The sequence below is a fragment of the Octodon degus genome, unplaced genomic scaffold (genome assembly GCF_000260255.1).
Source record: "Octodon degus isolate 3935 unplaced genomic scaffold, OctDeg1.0 scaffold00425, whole genome shotgun sequence".
NCBI lineage: Eukaryota > Metazoa > Chordata > Mammalia > Rodentia > Octodontidae > Octodon > Octodon degus.
Window position 1 is genome coordinate 360,782 of NW_004525001.1, and position 20,742 is coordinate 381,523.

Here is a 20,742-nt window from a genome sequence, read left to right on the forward strand (position 1 = left end):
GCCAAAGGGCTTGGTGTGAGATGAGTTCCGACTCTGCCTCAGAGCACATACGACACAGGGCTGCCTCAGGGGCAAGGACATTTCCCGTCCCGTTAGCTGGGTGGCAAGTTACTTAGCCTTGGAGCCTGCCTTCGACAGCTTCACAGGACAGTCTGAGCTGCTGCCTGCCTGGCTAACACCCTGAGTTCTCAGGGTTGCCAGTGCAAACTCCAACTGCCATAGCCCTCACTAGGCAAGAAGGCTTGGCACTTAAATGACGTGTCCCACAGAGGGAAGAGACCTTAGCTACCCTGCCTTCCTTCCCACACCACACACAGAGCATCTCCTAGGTAAAGTATCTTTTCCCACAACAGGGTGACTCTACAGTTCCCTGCAGCCTAAGAACCCAGACATCCCCATCTGCTTCTGCCCTGCCTAAGGACTTCAGCTCCCATGAAAATATTCACTCCCTAATCCTGGAGCTACACAGCGCCAGGAAACACCAAATGATCCAACTCCCTCCCCAGCCCACAGGTCTGCTAATGTCAGAGTCCAGGGACACCAACCTGTGCTCAATGGACCACAGCCCACCCCTTCACTTGCCATCTAATCCTCTCCTCTCCTCGGAACACTCTTAATGCACAGTGGGATCTAGTCCTCCCACTCAGAACCCCAACCTATCTCCCACTCTCTACAGGACAATGTCTAATGTCCTCCTCACAATCTGGCCCTGCCTACCTTCCAAGCCTGCAGAGATCAACCAAGGCATCCATCCCACCAGGGCTGCAACAACCACTGAAACTCCCTCTGGCCTGAGAACTTCAGTTCAGCATCCTTGCAAAGCATGTTTTCAGGCTTCCTACTTCCTTCCAGGCCCATCTCCACCTCCCACAGGTCTCCTACACATCCCCCACAGATACCCAGTACAAATATACACCACACACCTAAACAGCTGTACGGTCACTAACACTAGCTGACCCTGTGTGTCCCTAACTCATCTCCCATCACCAACTTACTAGAATAGTTTAAGTCTCTGCTTTCTTGTTGGCAATAAGGAAACTGCTTATAATATTAATTGCAGAGAAAGACTACTAGTCATGGTAGCTATTACATTTTTTTCTTTAATTTTGTTCCTTAAAATGGCCTTGATTTATGGAGCACATCCTCTGTGGTAAGGACCATTTTAGGTGAACAATCCTACAGCATTGCCACAGCCATCCTAAAGTTGGTAGGATTATGACCCCCATTTTACAGATGGAGCAACTGAGATTCAAGGAGGATACATCACCTGCCCTAAGTCACAGATTTAGTGAGAAGAGGACTTGAAGTTCAAATCCAGCTCCCATCTGTCCAGAGCTCACCTCACCCCAGCCTTCTACCATTTCTTATCAACCTGTTTTTTTCTACAGTGCTTCTCCCTTATCTTTGGTGTCAGTTATCCCAGATCAGTTAAGGTCCAAAATCACTCCATAGAAAATTCCAGAAATAAGCATGACACTTTTGTGCCATTTTGAGATGGCAAGACCTTAAGCCATCTCTTTGTCCAACGTATCCACGTTGTATATGCTACCCACCCGCTAGTCACTGTGTGACCATCTCAGCTGTGAAATCAGTTGCCTCAGCAGCATGGCGTCTGTACAAATGGCTTAGTACTAGGCATCCTTGGTTTTAGTCAACACTGGGGATCTCAGAGTGTACTTTTAAGGATAAGGGGAGACTACATTCTATCAAGGCAACTGGTTCAGAACACAAGCATAGATTGGGTAGGGGTAATACCCATGAATGCATGGGCTGGAAGTCTTGGGCTTCTCCATGAGAGAGAGGATGGGCCCACTGCCACCACCCACTCAGGTCCCTGATCTTTGAGGCCTCACCCAGTATGGGCTTGCACTCCAGGCAGCCTGCCCAGAAAGGGAAGATCACTCTGGCCCCAGGAGGAGCAGCCCATGGACTCCCAATGACATCCCACCACAGCCTACTTTCTCCAGTGGCAGCAACAGTGGCAGGCCAACTTCACTGAGGGCTTCCTGAGCTTCTCCAAATTCTGGATTCAAACCTGAGAAAAGTGAGTGCCCTTCTCTGCCCCAAAAGGCAGCTCCCCAAACTTCCTCCAAAGCAGCCTGGATTCCATCCCAGGGGCTACAGCCAGCCACAGTGCTCTGTAGATGATCATCATCAATGGTCACTGGCTCCTACTTACTACTGGGCACCTGCTCTGTGCCAGGGTCCAAACTAACCCAGCACTTGCCAGGCATGGGCTCCTTACTCCTTCTGCAACCTGAAAGATGTGAGCTGTCAATGTGCTCCGGGTGACACAGAGACTCAGAGAGGCAAGGGTCTCCTGAAGTTGTACAGAAAGTGAAAAAGTCAAAATTGAAACCTATCTCAGCATCTAAAGCCCTCGACTTCCCCCTCACTCCCACTTGGCACTCACGTATAGAAAGACAAAAGGGAAGACAGACCCACCTCTGGGCCTGGCTCAGATGGGCACCCTCTCCTCCTCTCAGCCCCAGTGTCTGGCCTCTCCCTTGCCACACTCCTCACACTCACCACACCCAAGCCAGCCAAGCAGAGACCGAGGCTGCACAGGGTCCTTCCCCACCCCCAGCCTGTGCATTAAGCTCCCAGGACTATTACTGTATTGATTGGCAGGGCCAAGCCATCCGCATGGGAGGGGGCTCTGTGGCATGGGGGCTGGGCCTAGGGTAAGTCTCCTGCTCCCCATACATCAGCCTTCTCCATACAGATGGTCAATATGGGTGCTGTTGGGGTAGATACTCACCTGGAGCCAGCCTGGGGTGGGGGCAGGACCTGGGCCCTCTCTCTATCCCTTTCCCCTTCTAGCCAGTCCTAGCTACATTTCCATCTTCCTTAAACCCTAAGGTGAAAAGAGTAGTCACCCAGCCTCTGAGACAACAAACAAGGGCCCTGAATCACCCCCATTGCTAATTTGGATGCTCAGCCCCCCCAAGCCCCAGCAGGCCAGGAGCTTGCTGAACACATCAGGACATTCTGTGCTTTGAGGGAACACTGTTTTGTTATGTGTGCCTGTGACATCTTACACACACACACATACACACACACACCCAGAGGCACACATAGATGCACACACACAGCTTCACCAAGTCTTGGGCATCTTCCCTGGTCCACTCACCTTACCTTGGAGTCTCCTTCTGGGACTGTCACCACAGGACCCAGTGCACCCTTAAGCTCCTATTCTCCAGCACCCTACCCTCCGTGCCTCTGCAAATGCCCAGATAGAAACTGACCTGACCCCTGGTGCTGGGGTGGGGAGGCTCAATCCCTGTCCCAAGCCCACCCCTTAGGGACCCACGATTACCTTGCATGCCAGGTACCAAGCACCTGGGGCACAGGGCAGCCCTCGCCTAGCCTTTACAGACTGGGTGCTGAGGGACACTCCACCCTCAAGTCCCCCAGAGCCCAGTATAGCTGCAGCTCACAGTTACCTAGCACTGAGAATGGCCCAGAGCTGTGCCAAGTACTCCTCCAGGGGAGCAGTGTGCCCTTGTGTGCCCTTCCCACAACCTGAAGAGGGAAGCCCTATCTCAGTGCCCAAATGAATGAGGGGCAGCCGGGAGGCTGTCAACCTGTTCATCACACAGCTACTGGCAGAGGTGGGGAAAGATCCAGCAGGCTGGGCCAAAAGCCTGGGCTCCTTTCTGTTCCTGTGAGCCCTGGCAGAGAACGCTCAAAAGACTGTGACAAAGTACCCTGGGGGGCCAAGGCAGAAGGTAAGATGAAGTAGGGGAGGGTGGCGATCAGCTGCCCAAGTGCCAGCCACCTCTTCTTGGGGAACACTGGGCAAAGAGTGGAAGCCTGTGAATCTGTACTCCCCTCAGACCCAGCACTGGCCAAACACACTGTGGGCATCCTGTAGATGTTTGTTCACTGATCCCAAGGAACTGTGCCACACGGGGTGCTGACTGCCCTCCTGGGCTGGGACGCGGCTTCCATTACCTCCATCAACAAGCCAAAAGACTAACGTCATGATTCCTATTTTGCACACGATAAAGCAGCAGAGAGTCAGGGAGGTTAAGGACCTTGCCCAAAGCCACACAGCTTATAAGAAGTGGGAACGGCAATTAAATCCACACCTAGTCTTTGTGGCCTGTGCTACAACACAGACTGAAGCAGGCTTGCGGTCACTGAGCGAAGAAACATGTCCTTATTAGCTTTCCCTAGAACCTGGCAGCAGGGTCTACACTAAAACACACAGCATCTAATTGATTGGGCAATTGCTATTACTCAGTTATTCATAGCTAACCCTGGTGCTAGCTTCTCTGTGTGCCATATCCCATTCAGTTCTCACAATGACTCCTAAGAAGGTGGTGTTTCTCATTATCCCATTTTACAGATGTAGAAAACCAAGGTGCAGATGGTTGAAAATGAAGGAATACTTGCTGAACAGCTACTCAGTAGCACAACCAAGACTCAAAGCCAGGTGTCACCTACCCTAATGCCTGTGCATCAAGTGTCATAGAAGCCACACAGCTTACCTTGCTGACAGCAGGTAGTTCAACAAGGTTTCTGAGAGGAGTCAGTGACAGAACCAAAGTTGGAACTCACGGGCATTCTTCTGCTCTGCAACCTTGTCTTTGGCCCCAGTCTCAGCATGGCTGCATTCTCACTAGACCTGGGACCTTGGTCTCTTAGATTTCAGAGCACAGAAAGTAGCAGCAAGCCTGACCAGAGCCCAAAGGGCCCACTTATCTGCTGATGTCCAGGACAAATTCCCAGCCTCAGGCCAAAGCGCTGATGGCAGGCCTAAACCTGTACTAAGCCAGATGGCTGGCGCCCAGCCCTTGCCACACAGCAGGCCCTCCGCATGCCCTTTACCCCAGTGGCCTGCCGTGAGTGAGGAAGGGCAGAGCAGCCTGGAAAACATGGTGGAGCACTCAGAGGCTCACAGAGCAACACACAGAGAGGAGCTGGTCAACACTGACCCACCCACTTCCTATACCTGAGTGGGGAGCTGGACAAGGGAGCTCTCCTAGGGCCAGAACAGAGGAGATAAGGGTCCTGGAGCTGCAAAGCCTAGGCGATTCCCTTAGGTATTAGACATTCTACCTTTCCCCATTATACACACACCCAGAGGCTGAGTCCAAGGGGTTAAGTGACTTACCCAAGGCCACACAGCAAAGAGAAGGCAGAGCCACAGTTTGAATCAGGCTGACTCAAGGCCCTCGGGCTATCTTTTAATAAGCCTGGGATCTGCAGCCTCACTGTGAGACCAAAGGAGAGAGAGAAATACCCGGGGCCTCCTGTCTTTACTTCACAGGACTCTGTGACTCTGTGACTCCAAGCGACTGGGAATGGGAGAAGCACCTGGCACACAGTGAGCCTGCCATAGGGCACGACATCTCCCAACTTCCTACACCCTCCACTTTCCTGCCAGAGGACTAAGACAGAAGTCAACAGTCCTGTGGAGGACGGGCCTCTCCCCCAGGACCCCTCCAGCCTCCAGAGCCACCTGGGGCAGGGTAAACTGAACAAGCTACTTGTGAGGTCCACAGGACATTTAAACAGCTACCCATTTATATCCAGTGAGCAGGTGACACTCAGGGGTGTTGCACGAATGCTGACAGGATGTGCTCCGACCCCTTCCCCTCCACACTGGAAAAAGGCTGGGAAGGCAATATCCCTCCAGGAAAATCCCGTCATCACCACTACCTCTGCAGCCCTCTCAGACCCTCATAGTGCAGGAGGATGAGATGCTCACCTGGGCTCTGATCAGCCTCCAAACCCAGGATCTAAGCAGGGGCCTCCTGGGCTCTATTTCCCCACCAGTGTTCTAACTCCATGACTCTTTCTGGAAAAGTCAGCTTGGTGCCATGGAATGAAGGGCTTGAGCCCAGAGTCTTGTTTCTTTTTTTCATTTGTTTTGTGTTTTAGAGAGAGGGTTTACACAGTTGAGGCCGGCCTTGAACTTCCTTTGTAGCCCAGGCTGGCCTCGAACTCAAAGTGATCTTCCTGCCCCAGCCTCCTGAGAAAGTCCTGCTTCTTAAACATGGCCTCACACAAATCCCTTCCCCACTGTGCCACGTGCTGTCCACCTGCAAGGTACCTCATCTCCTTGCAGGTCAGACGGAGGGATGAAAACAGCTTCTCAATGTAAAAGAAGTTTTCAGCATCTTACAAGCAGCTCCCTTTCCCCTTAGGGGATTCATTTCTGCTCATCCTTGTTTTCCTCATCTGTTACATGGGAAGAAGATGTACTCACCTCACTACACTTCAAAGCACTAAAAGGGGGTGGAGCCCCAAAATGCCTGTGGACCTGGCAGCATTCCTCCAGACCTAGAGGCCAGGGAGTGGCCAGAGACTAGGTCTATTCCCAGGCTATAAAGAAGCTGGCTCTTGGAAAAAACTGCTAAGGGGAAACCCCACTGCCTGAAGAGGATGATGTTGCTTTAAAACATTAAAAATATCATCCAACAGAACACCTTCCCACCTTTTTCTTGCCTTAGATGATACTGTCCCTGGCTTCCCCATCCTAGGCAGTTTGAAGAAAGCTTCTGACCTTACTGAAGAGGCTGGAGGTGGGGGAAGTGAGGCCTGAACACCTCTTACACAGAGAGGAAGTGGCACCGTGGGAGAGACAAGGGGCTGGCAGAAGGGGCAAGAGGCTGGAGGAAGCCCCTGCCACTCCCCCCCAGGGCCCTCCTCACTAGCCTGTCTGGGGAAGGCTAGGACCTAGCCGAGCCTGGCGGCAGGAACAATGTCAGGCAGGTGCCGGCGGAGCAGTGTGAAAGGCCCAGCCCGGTGTCATTGTCAGAGCTCAGCCAAGTGCAGAAAAGCAATTTACTGGTCACGCCGCCTGCTCCCACGGAAATTTTTAAAATTCTTCCGATTTGAGCTATCTGCGGTGTCCTGAGTCTTGTGGAGAAGGGATGAAGGGATTTTATTAAATTCCCAACTTCCCGCTTCCCAGGGTGGCCGAGGCTGAGGGCGGGCTCACCACACCAGGGGTGGGCGGAGGACAGTGTCTGGCATTGAATGTGCTCATGGAAACGTGGCTTGGGGGCAGGGACCCATTCTGAGCCTGGTAGCTGAGGGATAGGAAGAGAAGAACCCCAACACTCCACGGCTAAGGCTAGACTGCTCTCCAAAACTGAAATGAAGGAGGGAAGGGCATCGGTACAGCCCTTCCCAGGTATGCAGCATGCTTTCCCAAGTAGATGAGACACTGTAAAACTTCTTCCACCTCTAGCATGTACTGCAACCATAGAGCCACCACCTTTGCAAATGATGAGACTGAGCCTCTCACAGTGACACTGACAGGACGGAGCTGATATCCAGGACTAGACCACAGGATTGCCTTGCCCTAAGCCCTTTGCACAGCACAATGAGGCCTCCCTGGCCCCTGCCCACACCAAACTGCTCTAGCTGCTGTCACCTAAGTGTCCCCTGCCCAGAATGTAGCTACTTTCTGTGTATCTGACCAATACCACCTCTTCAGGGATCAGATTCCAGATGCTTGGCAACCCACACTCTCATCTGTGCCCCTAATGGCCATCCCACCTTTGTTCCTGAAGTGTAAACAGGGACACAGGCATGCCATCCTTGCCTGAAACCTCACCACCAAGGTAATATTGCTTCATCTTTTAGGGAGCCAGGGTGCTTTGGAAAGCCTTTATGGGTTGCTGAAAACCCTCTCCAAAACGCATCTACATGCTATTTTTTATGCAGTGTCTCAGAAACACCCTCCTCCAGATCCCATTCTTAGATATTCCAGGGATGCATGGACCAGGAGTTCAAAACATCAGCCCAGTCAGTGGTAGTTCAGATGTGAAAAGGCTACGGAGGACAAAGGAGGGGAAGGCGTAAAGAATGGAGGCTCTCTCACCTGCCTGAAGGCCGGCTCTTGACCTAACCCTGGCTGACCACCCAGCTTTTTCCTAAGATGCTGGCTCCAGCTCTGGCCAGGCCAGGAGGTGGAAGTGGGAAGCAGCAGAGTCTAGACTCTTTCCCTCATGTTCTCCTCAATGAACACAAAGACCACTCAGTAGCCCTCCTGGGCCCCACTTCCACAAGATCCAAGAACAGCAGCCATCCAGAGGCTTGGGCAGAATAGGCCTCCCCCTATGTCCATGTCATCAGCTCCTGCCCTGAAGATCCATATTCAAGAAAGAGTTTTCCCCCAAGCCAGACCAGCAGGCCCCCTGGAGTGACCCCAGGGCATGCCCTCTGCTTGAGGACTCAGCTGCAGACCAGGAAGACCATGCCTGGTACTGGCCGCTCTTTCTGACACCAGCCATTCCCCACTCTGTCCCCCACCCCCATCACCACACAGGGTCACATCTGCTTTGGCAAACAGCCAGTCTTAAGTTACTGACTCCAGTTGTATTGATTCAAGGAGTCACTGGGGACTCCATCCTAGCCAACAGGAGGAAAGAATGCTTCAGTCTACCCATCCATTCATCCATCCATCCATCCTTCCAGCCCCCAGCCCCCAACCACAACTGGATGGCCCCTATCAGGATGGTAACATCCTCTCCCAGGAGAGGGAAAGGAGACAAGACATAACACCACACCACCAAACACTGCAAGACACTTCCGGGTTTCAAGCACTCAACACATAAACACATTTCTTGTACCACAACACTATGAAAACCATCATGTTGTAGCGCGCAGCGCTCTCTGAACATCTCCAGAATCCTGAAGGCTAAGGCATCTCACCTAACTCTTCAAGGACACCTGCCTTTTACGAGGGGTAAGGGGCAGACAGCCCTCTTCTGGCCTGACACCAGCTCCTCCTAGGTTCCCTCCCCTGCAGCTCTAGGTGGGTGGGGGGCTTGGGCAGCTGGGCTTCCTATTCCCTTTGCGCATCCCCTTTCTCCCCACCACACTGAGGCAGCTCTGGTCTGGTTCTAATCGGGGCTGAAGTCGGCTCCCTCTTCCCCTCTTCTCCACAACCCCCCTCCACCCCTTTCCCTTCATTTCCACGGCTTTGGAAGCCAGAGCGTTCCAACTGTCTGCGTGCCAAGACCTTCCCGAGTCTGAAAGCTGCTGAAGTAACAGATCAGATTTTAGCAAGTGCTTTCCAGGCTGAGCGCCAAGCCCTCTTCTGATTCACAGAGTGCAAGAGCGGGGAGCAGGAGCAGGCGGGGAACCAGCCCAGGACTGCACCACCTTGGGTGAGGGCGTGCGGAGCTAGCCTCTCAGGGAACAGCCTCGGGCAACGGCCCCTCGGGCTCGGCTCTCTCTCTCTCTCTCTCTCTCTCTCTCTCTCTCTCTCTCTCTCTCTCCTTTGAAACCACAGACTAATTTACAACTAAAGCTCTCTCACTGAACTCAAAATACACTCCTGGAAGGAGTCTTTTTGTTTGAAAGAGCAGGCGGCGAGGTTAGGGGATAGTTTGCAGACAGACAGAATCTCTAGGTTCCAACTCCGTGCCAGCTGCAGGCAGGGTTGCGAAGCCAGGTTCACTGCGGGACCCTCCTCCTCCCGCCTAGGCCATCAGGGACCCAGGCAGCCGACGCCGGCAGAAGCCCCTTCACAGAGCACGGTGCCCTTGGCGGGTCCCCGCCCGCGTGAGGCGCACGCGAAACCGCCTTGGGAACAGGTGCACTGGGCTCGGAGCCCAGCAGGGGTGGGGCGCGGCGAGGGGTGCGGCCCAGGGGAGGAGGGTCTGCGTGTACTGCGAAGGTGAAGCCGGGGGTGGAGGGTGAGAGTCAGGAACTCACGTACCTGTACCTGGAAGCAGAGCAGCAGGAAGTGTAAACACCTGCGGGTGAGAAATGGAGACGGTCAGAGGGACTTGAGGGAGAGGGGCGCGCGGACAGACAAGCAGACGGAAAGTCAGGACGGACGCGCGCACAGACAGCCACAGGCACACGGACAGACTGCAGCGACAGAGTGGGCAGCCCCGCTCGCGGGCGCTTACAGGCAAGAGCAGGCGGAGGGCGCTGAATACATCGCTGGGCGGGGGGGAGGCGGCGGCTCCTAGCCCAGCCTGCACATGTCCGCTCCGCGCGGCCGGGACCGGGCGCCTCCGCCGCCGCCGCCGCCGCCGCCGCCGCTGCTGCTGCTGCTCCCTTCTCGCCGGCTGCTGCTGCAGACTCTCCTGCTCCGGGGCGCTCCGCGGCGCGCCCTGCGGCATCAGCGCCCCGCGCGGCTCCTCCCGAGCGCTGCGCCCTCCGGGCTGGCGCAGGGGCTGCGGGGCGGCCGCCGATGAGCTGGAGGCGCCCGGCTGGTGCAGGGAAGCAGGATCACTGCTGGCCGTCCGTCACTCTGGACGTCCGCGGGGGGCTGGCTGCCCGGCTTACTCCGGAGACAGCATGAGTGGCGGGGATGGAAGCCGGGGCGCGCTTTTTGGCAGGGACGCGGGGATGCGCGGGGCCAGGGGTCAACGCTCCGTGGCTGGGGCGCGCGGCTGCAGCGCGAACGCGTCACGACCGCTCCGTCTGGGCGCCCGCCGGCTCATGTCTCCTCCTCCGCCTCTCTCCGGCCGTGCGCATCGCCGCCTCCCACCACTGGCTGCGGCCGGGGCGTTTTCTACGCGCGGGCGGCGAGGGGGCGGGGGGCCGGGGGCGGGTCCGGGCCGGAGCAGGCACAATGAGGATGCGGGGCCCGGGGGCTCCCCCCTCGGGGCGCGGCCGGACGGGCGCTCAGCTCGCCTGGGTGCGCCGCGCCCACATCAAAGGCAGCCCAGCCAGCTCCCCTGCCTGCCGCGGCCTCTCCACTGCCGCCTCCTTCTCCTGGCGCTCGGGGTTGGAGGAGAGGCTCCGAGACTCCCAGCGACTAGGCCAGCAGCTCCAAAGTCAGAACCCTCGACTAGAGCTGGTGAGCCCTGGAAACGTCGAAGTTCTGCGCCCGGGCGCAAACGTTGGCCGAATTGGGCAGGCAATAGTCCCCAGGAACGCAGTTAGGTACGGAGGGAGTGTCTTCACTCACCCACCAGCGTTTAAGTGGGGACCCGGGAGAGGGCGGGTCAGTCCTACCCCCCACTGGCTCCACTGAAGTGTGTGCGTGGGGCTCGCTTTTACCTGCCCTAACTCAACCCGAGATCGTGGCGTTTCCCAGCCGCCCTCCTGGAGGGTTGATCATGCTGAGTCCTCTGGCTCTCTTCCCGTCTCGGCTGCTGGAGGTGGGGAGGGCTATGGGTGTCTCCCCACCCCCTCTCTGGAGCTCCCGGGTAGGTTCCCCGGATCCCAGCTGGGCTCTAGGACAGGCAAGTCAGCTTTGCAAACACACGGACACCACCTAGCGGCCTCAAGGCATCACTGCAACCCCGGCCCAGGTGGGCTCTATGCCTGGGAGTAGCCAGAACTCTGGTCAGCGACTACTACAGGCCCTCCTCCCGACTCCTCCTCAAACCCTGGGCTAAGTAGCTTGGTTCCTTTAATAGCACCCCTCTTATAGACATTGGTTCTTACTGCTCCCAACCCTGCCCACCAACCCAAGCCCTGTATTTTCACTAACCACAAAGTGTAGATATCCTTAGCACACAGTTGTCTTAGAGCCCAACCTTGCTTTGGATTGACACTAACAGGTTAAGCATGAAAGAAACGCTCAAAAATTAGAGGAATCACAACTATCAGAAGCCTACAGGTCATTGGCTGTGGATATTCCCATTTCACTAAGGGTGTGCTCTTTTCTGGTCATGGACATGCACTATGTGTTCTAGGTATCAGGCCTCCCTGCAAAGCTACAATACAGATGCTGAGGAAATTCTTGCATGAAGGTGATTAACTGAATTTAACATTCTGACTGCCAGAACTATCTTTCAACTAAAACTACCGTATTTCTAAAGAAAATTAGCCTACCTCTAAATCCTGACAGTGATAGTTTTGGCTTATAAAAGTACTTGAACTGTTTCAAGTACTTCCTGGGTATTTTAATTTGCACTACTATTGGAGTTAACATGTAACTTCATCCCAAATGCCACTTTTATTAGGGCTTAATTTGTCAATTTCATCTATCATACAAGTTAAGACTGAGCAGTGTTCCCAGTACTGCAGGTGTTGGATTTGAATGTTGCCTCTATTTTATGCATTCCTGCAAGCAAATCTAAAACTGCTACGTCTACAGAACGTGGCTGAGGACAGTAACATCTCAAGACGTGCAGAGCACCATGACATCAGTCTGGCACACACTGCAGGTTAGAAATGTTTCAGACCAGTAATCATCCCAGGTTTTAGGTTTATATTGTATCTTCATTTCCTGAAGGAGGCACGTTGAAGCACTGATCAAGAATCCTTGACTGCGAACTTAACCACTTTGGTAATTTTTATTTTCTCCACCAATCACGCCCAGTTTCACATTTCCAGTATTACCTTTTTCCTTAAGTCCATGCGTCTTAACTCGATTAGGATTTGATATATTCATGAAAGTATCACTAATATCAAGAACCTGCTTTGAAGTCCTGGTTAAACATACAAGGTCCCTACACTATGTAAGCATTGTGCTTCTATTAGGTAAGCTGAGCAATACAGGAGAAAAATGCTAGCTTGTTACCAGTGCTTAGGAAATCAGTGGTGCAAGTGGCAAAATATAGCAAAGACCTTAGTAACATTTAGGCTAAGACAAGCCAGAGTATTCCAAGCAAAAATACCATCCACAGGGAGATGGCCATAGAAGGTTAGATGACACTGATAGTGGACCTGACTATACCTTGTAAGCAGGCCCTCATTAAGCATCATTTTTCAGGGGTTACATGTTTAATTTTTAAATGTACAGTACAGAAGAACTTTGACAAATGTGCCTATGTGTAAACATCACCTCTTTTCAGGTAGCCTTTCCACCCCCACAGCTGGTTCTTAACAGATCCTCCCAACCTCACTGAGAACCATCCAAGAGGTGCTCCTTTGCTCCTGCATCCACTGTTACAGTTATCAGTAGGTAAGTCCTTAATACCACTTAGGAGGGACATATAGAAACCCGACAATTTACCAAGGGCCTTAAAACTAAGTATTGGGGCCGGAGAGATGGCTCAGTGGAATAAGCGCTTCACTGGCAAGCGCAAGGGCCTGAGTTCAATCCCCAGTTCCACAAAAAAAAAAAAACAAAAAACAAAAAACAAAAAATTAAGTATTAACCAAGTTCCTCTAGCTAGAAGTAAAATCTACAAGTGTTAGTGGGTATGTGTGCTTATTGGGGTACATATGCATTCAATTCCCAGCTCTTAATTAGTAAACTCATTCTTGAGTGAACACAAACTTCTAGAGCACTCTGGGACACAGTATATGCTTCAATTTCAGATTCTTCCTACCCCTTCTCTAAATGTATTAAAAACAAAAAGCAACCAGCAGTACAATCTTTTCCTCTCTACCCAGTCTTAGACTATGACCAATGTCCACAGAATACTGTAGAGACAAAGGTGGAGAACACAGCTTAAGAATCTAGGACAAACAGCTTCAAGCAGCACTGTCTTTAACAGGAGCACTCTACAAGTTAAGCCCTTTCTGCAGATGAAGCTTTCTCACCAACAGTGCTTGGAAACTTTTCAACATCAAAACATGATGGCTGGATTTGGTAGCACATGCTTGTAACCTCAACAACTCAAGAGGCTGAGGTAAGAGGATCAAGATTCAAGGAAACCTGGAAAACAGCAACAAGCCTTTTATCCCAAAAACTGAAAAAAGAGGGAAGAGGGTAGCTCTATATGCACTGGGCTATATATATCCCTAGTAGCATTTTGGGGTAAGGCTTTAGTTTAAATCTGTCCATGGAAGTTACAAATATACCTTACTTAAGATAAGGTCTCTTAGAAATTAAGGCTGAAAGTTCAAGCCTTGAGATTTATGTTCTAAGTAGTTCTTTACTACTAAAGAATTGCACCCTGATTTAGTGAAGTCAGAACCAGTTAATAGCTTCTATAAGCCTCAGGCCACTAGCTACCTGCATGATCCAGATTCCAATAGGTAAGCCAAGTGTTTCTTAGCTACAACTGAACTGTAACTTCTCATCCAGGACTTATCCTTTGAGTATAAGAAATTAGAAAAAGCTTCTGTTCTTAGTCAACCAATGCACAAATGTCCTTGGCACTCTTAACCAATCAAAAAACAAAGGGTCTAATAAAATCATAGCCTGCTAACCTAGAACACAGTAGTTTAGCAATGCTCCCAAATGTAGTCTATAAATACCATTCTTTTTAGAAGAAACCAGGGCTCCTTGGAGAAATACACAAAAATCCTAAGAAAATGAGCACCTTTAACCTGGAATACCTTGTCTGGTTAGAAGGCAAGTCAGACATAAGACCAAGGTCTGGGACAGTACAAGGAAGCCCCAAAGAGGTTTCCACTGATCAAAAAAGACATGTCAACACCAAAAATGGACAGTTGATTGAATTTTCCGTGAATTAAAAAACACATTTGGGATAAATACACTGGTTTCTTTCAGAGGTTGGCAAGACATCAACTCCTGAAATTGATAAAAAAACATTAAGATGTGTTTATAAAGTCCTTCAAAAAACTGACCCATTAAGAAGCACAAGGAAAAGCAACTGTGCTAGCTTAGTTAGCATGTATGGAGTCCTAAATTTGATCTTGGATACCAAGAAAACTTTAAGATGACTTGAAAACCTTCAATCTATACCCTTGCACAAATCTTATCTGGCACCTTGAAGGGTGGATGCGATTAGCTTTATTAAGCAAGGGTCAAGAATAGGATAACCAGTCAAACCAACTGCCTTCTCCTGCATTGCAAAGCCCTTTTAGGGTTCCCACTCTGTAAGTTAACAAAATCAAATTTGTAAGTTACTCAAATATTAAGTTTCTGATCTCCACTTTTATTAAGACTTTAAAGTGCAGGTACCTAGAAGGCTGAGGCACAAAGATTGACTTGAGGCCACTAAATCTGAGGCCAGCCTGGGCAACATGGTAGACTATCTCAGAAAATCTTTCAAACCTAAATTACACAAGCATGTTTTAAAAATGAAGATACGTTCCAACAAAAGTACAATATGTGACAACATGTGCCTGTAATCTCAGCACTTGGGAGACTGAGACCAGAAGATGGCCATGAGTTCCAGGCCAGTACAATGTGAGTTCAAAGCTGGCCAGAACAATAGAGCACAGCTGCCCCCCCCCACCAAAAAAAAAAAAATTAACATCTCAAGCCTGCACTGAAGCTATTAAGTGAAGCAACTTAAGTCCTGGCAAAGAAATATGGAAACCACAAATTAATACCAAGATATCTGATACATGGAAAACCTGGAATACACAACAGTACTGCAGCCATCTTTCACCTCTGTAGATATAAAAAAGATTAACAGGGGGGCCTGCCAGTTAGATCAGCTGTTTAAGCTATTGCTCATGCAAATGCAGTTAAGGGACAGGATAGCATGGTTCAATCCCTACTTCCACCTGCATTATCAGACCCGCCCTTAAGGCAGCCTGAGCCAGCCAAAAGTAAAAGATCAGCACATGCAGACCCTCATCAAATAATTCTAACTACAGGCCTAGATAACAAAATACTAAATCAACTTTGGGAAAAACAGAAGCTAAAATGAGTCGTAACAAACCATTTCAAATCATAATTATCCCTTCCATTTTTGATACTACCAATGAATCAACCATTTAAAAAGTAAAAGACACAAACATCTGAAAACTGTCTTTTCTTAAAGTTGGAACAGAAAAGAATGGGGGAAGACATCCAAAACATTCAAAAAGAAAGCCTAAGAATGGAATTAGGACACTGAACTCTCCCTAAGAAAATGCCCCAGAAATGAAGCAGCCCAGAAGCCGAAACAAACATTTAACTAAAACTTCAGAAAAACATATACATGGAAGAAAACACACTAAAACAGCAATGGAGTAGGAGAGGAAAGTACTTACAGACAAAAAAAATCCAGGTGAGAAGGTAAGCATAGAAGTCGGAGAACACTTCTCTCATATATAGTGGATATGCCAGAGCATAACGTAGCTGTGTTCAACTTGGTACATAATCCCTTAAGCTAAAGTACAACAGATAAAAGTGTTTCGAGTGAGTCTTCTTACTCCTATACATGGATGATGTACTATATTGTTGGGCAAATTGAGAAGTCACCAATTATCACGTTCAGTTCTTGTTCTCTGGAAATGTTGTTCGAGGCTACTTCAACATGCCAGATTTCCCTTGGATTGCACAGTCAGGTAGATGGGAAGTCTAAGAGTGTATCTTGGAATACATTGCATTAAGTTACTTTTTACTATCAGGAGGTGGGCATGCAGGCACACTAAATCCTCAAACAAAAAATGGGTTAACCAGGGCTGGAAGTATAGCTCAGTGGTAGAATACTTGCCTATGAAATCCTGGGTTCCATTCCTAACACCATGAAAAGTTTACAGGGCTAGACAAAGGGATTTTTGTCACCACTTTAACATTTTAAAGCATATTACTTTCTTTGACAAAGTATAAATGTTAAATAAGTAGAAACAGTGTTACTTTATTAAAATACTGAGTTTATTTCACATGTATATTTGTCTCCCTACCATCTCCATGTCTGACCACCACCACTACTACTATGTCTTATCATAACATTCCATACATACTTAAAACCAAGTAAAGGGTGGAGTTCCATCTTTAAAAACTAAACAGGCATTTCAGACAACACATTCTTGGCAATGGGACCTGGACAACATTTATCAAACACGGTAGGGAAAGTTCTCACTTTGCATTATAAAAAGGATAGCCAGATAGCAACTGTTACAGAAATGAAAGACGACGGAAAACTTTAACAAACTGTTCAAACTGTTTTCTTAAAGAGACTTCCTCCACTGCCAGAGATCTTGAATAGCCTGGGATAGAAAAAAAAGAATCTTGGTTAATAGTACATCACAGATAACAAATTAAACCCTGTTTTTTACAACTGTATTCAATATTCAACCACAAAAAGCTCATGGCATTCTTTTTTACTTTTTTTTTTGGCAGAACCAGGGATTGAACTCAGGCCCTTGTGCTCACCAGAGAAGCACTTATTATTCCACTGGTAATTAATTCCAAGGTAATTTGTACCCAAGACATAAATTTCAATCAAAGAGATTTGAAAATTTCTAGTACAACTGAATAGCTTGGGGATTGTTAAGAAAATCAAAAGGAAACCAATTTGACCAATGTTGCCCCAATCTCATTAGTTCAGAGATCAGCTACCCCATTCAAACACAAAATGGTAAAACCACACTTTGCTTTTTCCTTACTGTTCACACCTTTACATAGTACAATTTTCCCCAGTAACTTGTGAGTTTCTGCAAAAACACTGTCTTAAATTTCATGATTGACCAAAACCTTACAGGGAACTCTTTTTCATTGAATATTGTACAGAAGCGAAGAGAAATTATGTACACCATCACATACATTACCACTTAAAGCTTTATTTTACACACATTAGGTTCAGCGCCCCTAATGTGAAAACCCACACAAGATTCAAGCAGATTTCAGATGTGGAGTTCTGGGTTTAGGAATACTCAAACTGAAATCATACAAAAATTCTACTCCTATTCCCTGGACACCCTGCCTGTCACACAGTAAGACCAAGCTATAAACATCTACCATTTCACTACGGCAGAAATTTCATTCTGGCACTTGAAAATACGCTTTCTTTCAGAGCCAGGTATACCAATATATGCCAGTAAGCTAGGGCAGAAGCACTGTTAAGATTTCTGGCCCAACCCATAGTTAAGACCCTACCAAAAAAACACGAAACACCAAGCAGTGAAGCTAAGGGCAAAGACCTTGGGTTCAATTCTTACTACCAAAATCTCAAGTTTTAGAATAAGATAATACTAGTACACATTTGGTCATTTAAGCTTCAGACTGATAGAATGTTTAGACAGCCCATACAACTTGATTTATTACACCTTCATTTTTTCTTAAATTTTTATCTTCACTTTTTTGGGCAGAAACCCATTTGTAGGCTCTGTCCTATATGTAACAATGAAATCTAACCACCTTATTTAGCTGCTTCTGTATTTTGCTTTATATTTTCATTGCATCAACAACTGAAAATATAAAGTAAAAATAAGTACACACAGACACTAGAAGTATATAGCTCAGAAAAGCGCTTGTATGGCCTGAGTGGACCCCTGGTTCTGTCCCAAACACTACCAAAAACTTCCATCCACTAACAAAGTATCTTTATGTAAGAATTACTAATTTTAATACTGAACTCAAGCTAATGTATAGGACGCGTAATACCCTCTTCACTTGATTTTATCCCGTTAAGATTTTTCTTATGTTTAATATTTATGGGGAAAATCCTCTTTACCAACTCCCAAGACAACAAATACACATACTGGCAGGCATAGCGAAATGGAGCAAGAACAAACTTCTTTAGCTTAGCCAACACAGTACCAAAAGTAAAACAGTTCAGTATTTACCAACTATAGAGAACTTGGAAAAAGCACTGTGAAAAAGTTATCTTCTCAGTCTCTATCATCTAAATTCTTAAAAGAATATCCACATATTTATTTCAAAGTATTACTTGTGGTTAGGAATCTTAAAAGGAACCGATACTAATGAAAAGAAATCAATTAAATCATGAGAAATCTGAATTTGCTCACAACCCCAGAACTTTTAGTTACCTCCTGGTCAGTCATCCGGAAACAATTCTTCACATAATTGATGAATTTGGCTTCCACTTTGGGAAGAGAACCACCCTGTTGAGAAAAAGAATACATGAAAGGTAACTATAGAAATGTTTCCAGGGATGTCTTCAATGATCTGCACACTGATGTCCCTTCCCCTTTTTCCCTTGTCTCTTTACCAATATCATTTTTAGGCCTAGAAATAGTTGGGCAGCACATTAGCACCACAGAGCTTCAAGAACCTCCACACTATCACAACAGCTGCTGGGGAAATTATGACATAAGCTACACCTGGGACTCTTTAGGCATGCAAATAAATACGGCAACTGATCTACCTGTCAGGCAAGCAAATACAGCAATTTGTCTACCTGTCCGTATTACCCAAGCCAGTTTTACCATAACCCTCTTTCATCCAGAACCAAATACATGAACATGCCCTGCTTTTGAGAACCATGTCACAAGAAATGAAAATGGTTTAAAAAGTTATTACCAAGAACCTCAGCACAACCTTGGAATCAATTCAGTTTCTATAATGGTGAATGGAGAAGGAATCAGTGTGTTAACTACAATTTAGCTAACTAACCTCCACAACATGTCCTTTAAATTATGAAACTAAGGGAAACACTAGTAACATCACCAAGGCCCTAGACTTTTGACACTGGAAATTAAAGACATTCCCATTTACTGTAAACATTAAGTTTATATTAATCACTTCTAGAATCCACTCTTCTTTGAAACATCTCACTTGTGACCTATTCTAAATTTTAATGTATTACCTGGATCCTCTCTTCCACACTTTCATGAAGATCAAGGTTTACAAATACCAAAGGAATTACACCAGAACTATAGCATCAGTGTAACTGATCAGTTCGACTGCCCCATCACCTAGTAAATAAACCATTCCAGCATTTTTCATTCTAGAATTGTCACATACACTGATTTATTCAAAAAATTTATTGAGTAGCTAGAAGTACAGAGATAATTAAAATGAGATGAGCCATATGCACAAATAATAGCAATATGTACGGTTCACTAAATCACAGCAGTTAAAGGAAAAAAAAATGCTTTAAGAAAAAGATGCCTTCCAGCCTGGAAGAGGGTGAGTGGCAAATCTGGAAAGGGGATTGAGTTTAAAATAGAAGACTTCAGTCTGGATTGTTGATGATACTCAGTATGGACTATTATTTGTCTCTCCTTTTCATTTCTCCCCATCTTTGGGCTTAATTTATCAGTAGTGCCCAGGACTGTTCAATGCGCCTGCAATTAAATCAAGGAAATAGGACCATATTAAAATGGGGGGGGGATCACTTTAGCACTGTATGCAAGGGATAAAAATATATCAGACACCTGGAGGGCTATAAAAGGCTTACAGTGTGACTAAAGCAAAAGAAGTACATTCTGTTACTACAATGTTAAATTTCCCAATGCACTCATTACTGCACAAAGAAATCTTCAAGGCATGTAGCTAGCACCCAGACACAAAAAAAACGTGGACTAAGGAGTTGGCAGTTTTTCAGTGTTCCACATTTTCTCTCATTAAAACTGGGTTCTAGAAATATTCGTGGTACTAGACTATCTCAAATGTGATGTGGAGACTTATTAAGTCAATTCCTTCCTAAGTCCAGTGTTTGATGAGGTTAGCCCTAGAGCCCAGTCTAAGCAGCCATACAAGACTGCTAAACCTCCTTCTTACATGTCTACTGCTTAAAAAAGGAGACTAGACATAAGCTTAATTCCATGTATTGAATGGAGATGCCTTGATGTAAAGGCAAAAGGAAATGACTTAATTTGCTGGAAACATTGAGTCAATAGTACTTTTTTTTAAACTGTAACAGTCAAGGTCATCTACAGCTTTCCAACTGCTTGAAATTTTATTCAAGTCACATGCCCTCTGTTGGTTTTGAAGAAACATGACACAACCAGAACAAAATGTTTTCACTAATCTCACTTTAACTTTCAAAATAAAAATGTATCATTTTATCAGTAACGTAGGAATAGACCTTTTTGCAGTTAAGATTTGCTAGCTATATTTTTATAAGCAATTTCTGAAAAAACTCAGACCAAAACAGGGGTAGGTAATAGTAAAAATGTAAACTGCTCATCCAAATGGCACATAACTATGTTCTTGAAAATAACCTTACTTACTTTTTCTATACTTGCTTGCATTTTTGCTTTAATGTCTTCTACAGAACTAGGTCCTTTCGGTGTTTTAGGACTCTTTTCCTGTTTCTTAAAGGA

The 20,742-nt window shown here is 47.5% G+C and overlaps 2 protein-coding genes across 3 annotated transcripts in view; both read right to left on the reverse strand.

Moving 5' to 3' along the window:
- Positions 1–10,460, reverse strand: part of Fgf18 (fibroblast growth factor 18) — a 34,050-nt gene extending 23,590 nt beyond the window's left edge. Inside the window, exons 1-2 of one of the 2 annotated variants that reach the window (XM_004648513.1) lie at positions 9,885–10,460; positions 9,689–9,725 (exon numbers count right to left, since the gene is read on the reverse strand). In XM_004648513.1, the coding sequence (XP_004648570.1) occupies positions 9,689–9,725; positions 9,885–9,916 (69 nt within the window). In that variant the 5' untranslated portion in view covers positions 9,917–10,460. The remainder of the gene's footprint in view (positions 1–9,688; positions 9,726–9,884) is intronic. The other variant, XM_023708654.1, reaches the window with a different exon arrangement.
- Positions 10,461–16,442: 5,982 nt separating this feature from the next.
- LOC101569467 (nucleophosmin 1) overlaps positions 16,443–20,742 on the reverse strand; it is an 11,466-nt gene continuing 7,166 nt past the window's right edge. Inside the window, 4 exon segments of the mRNA XM_004648514.2 lie at positions 16,443–16,707; positions 16,710–16,719; positions 18,502–18,576; positions 20,650–20,742. The exon segment at positions 20,650–20,742 is cut by the window's right edge and continues 9 nt beyond it. Coding sequence (XP_004648571.2) covers positions 16,628–16,707; positions 16,710–16,719; positions 18,502–18,576; positions 20,650–20,742 — 258 coding nt within the window. The 3' untranslated portion in view covers positions 16,443–16,627.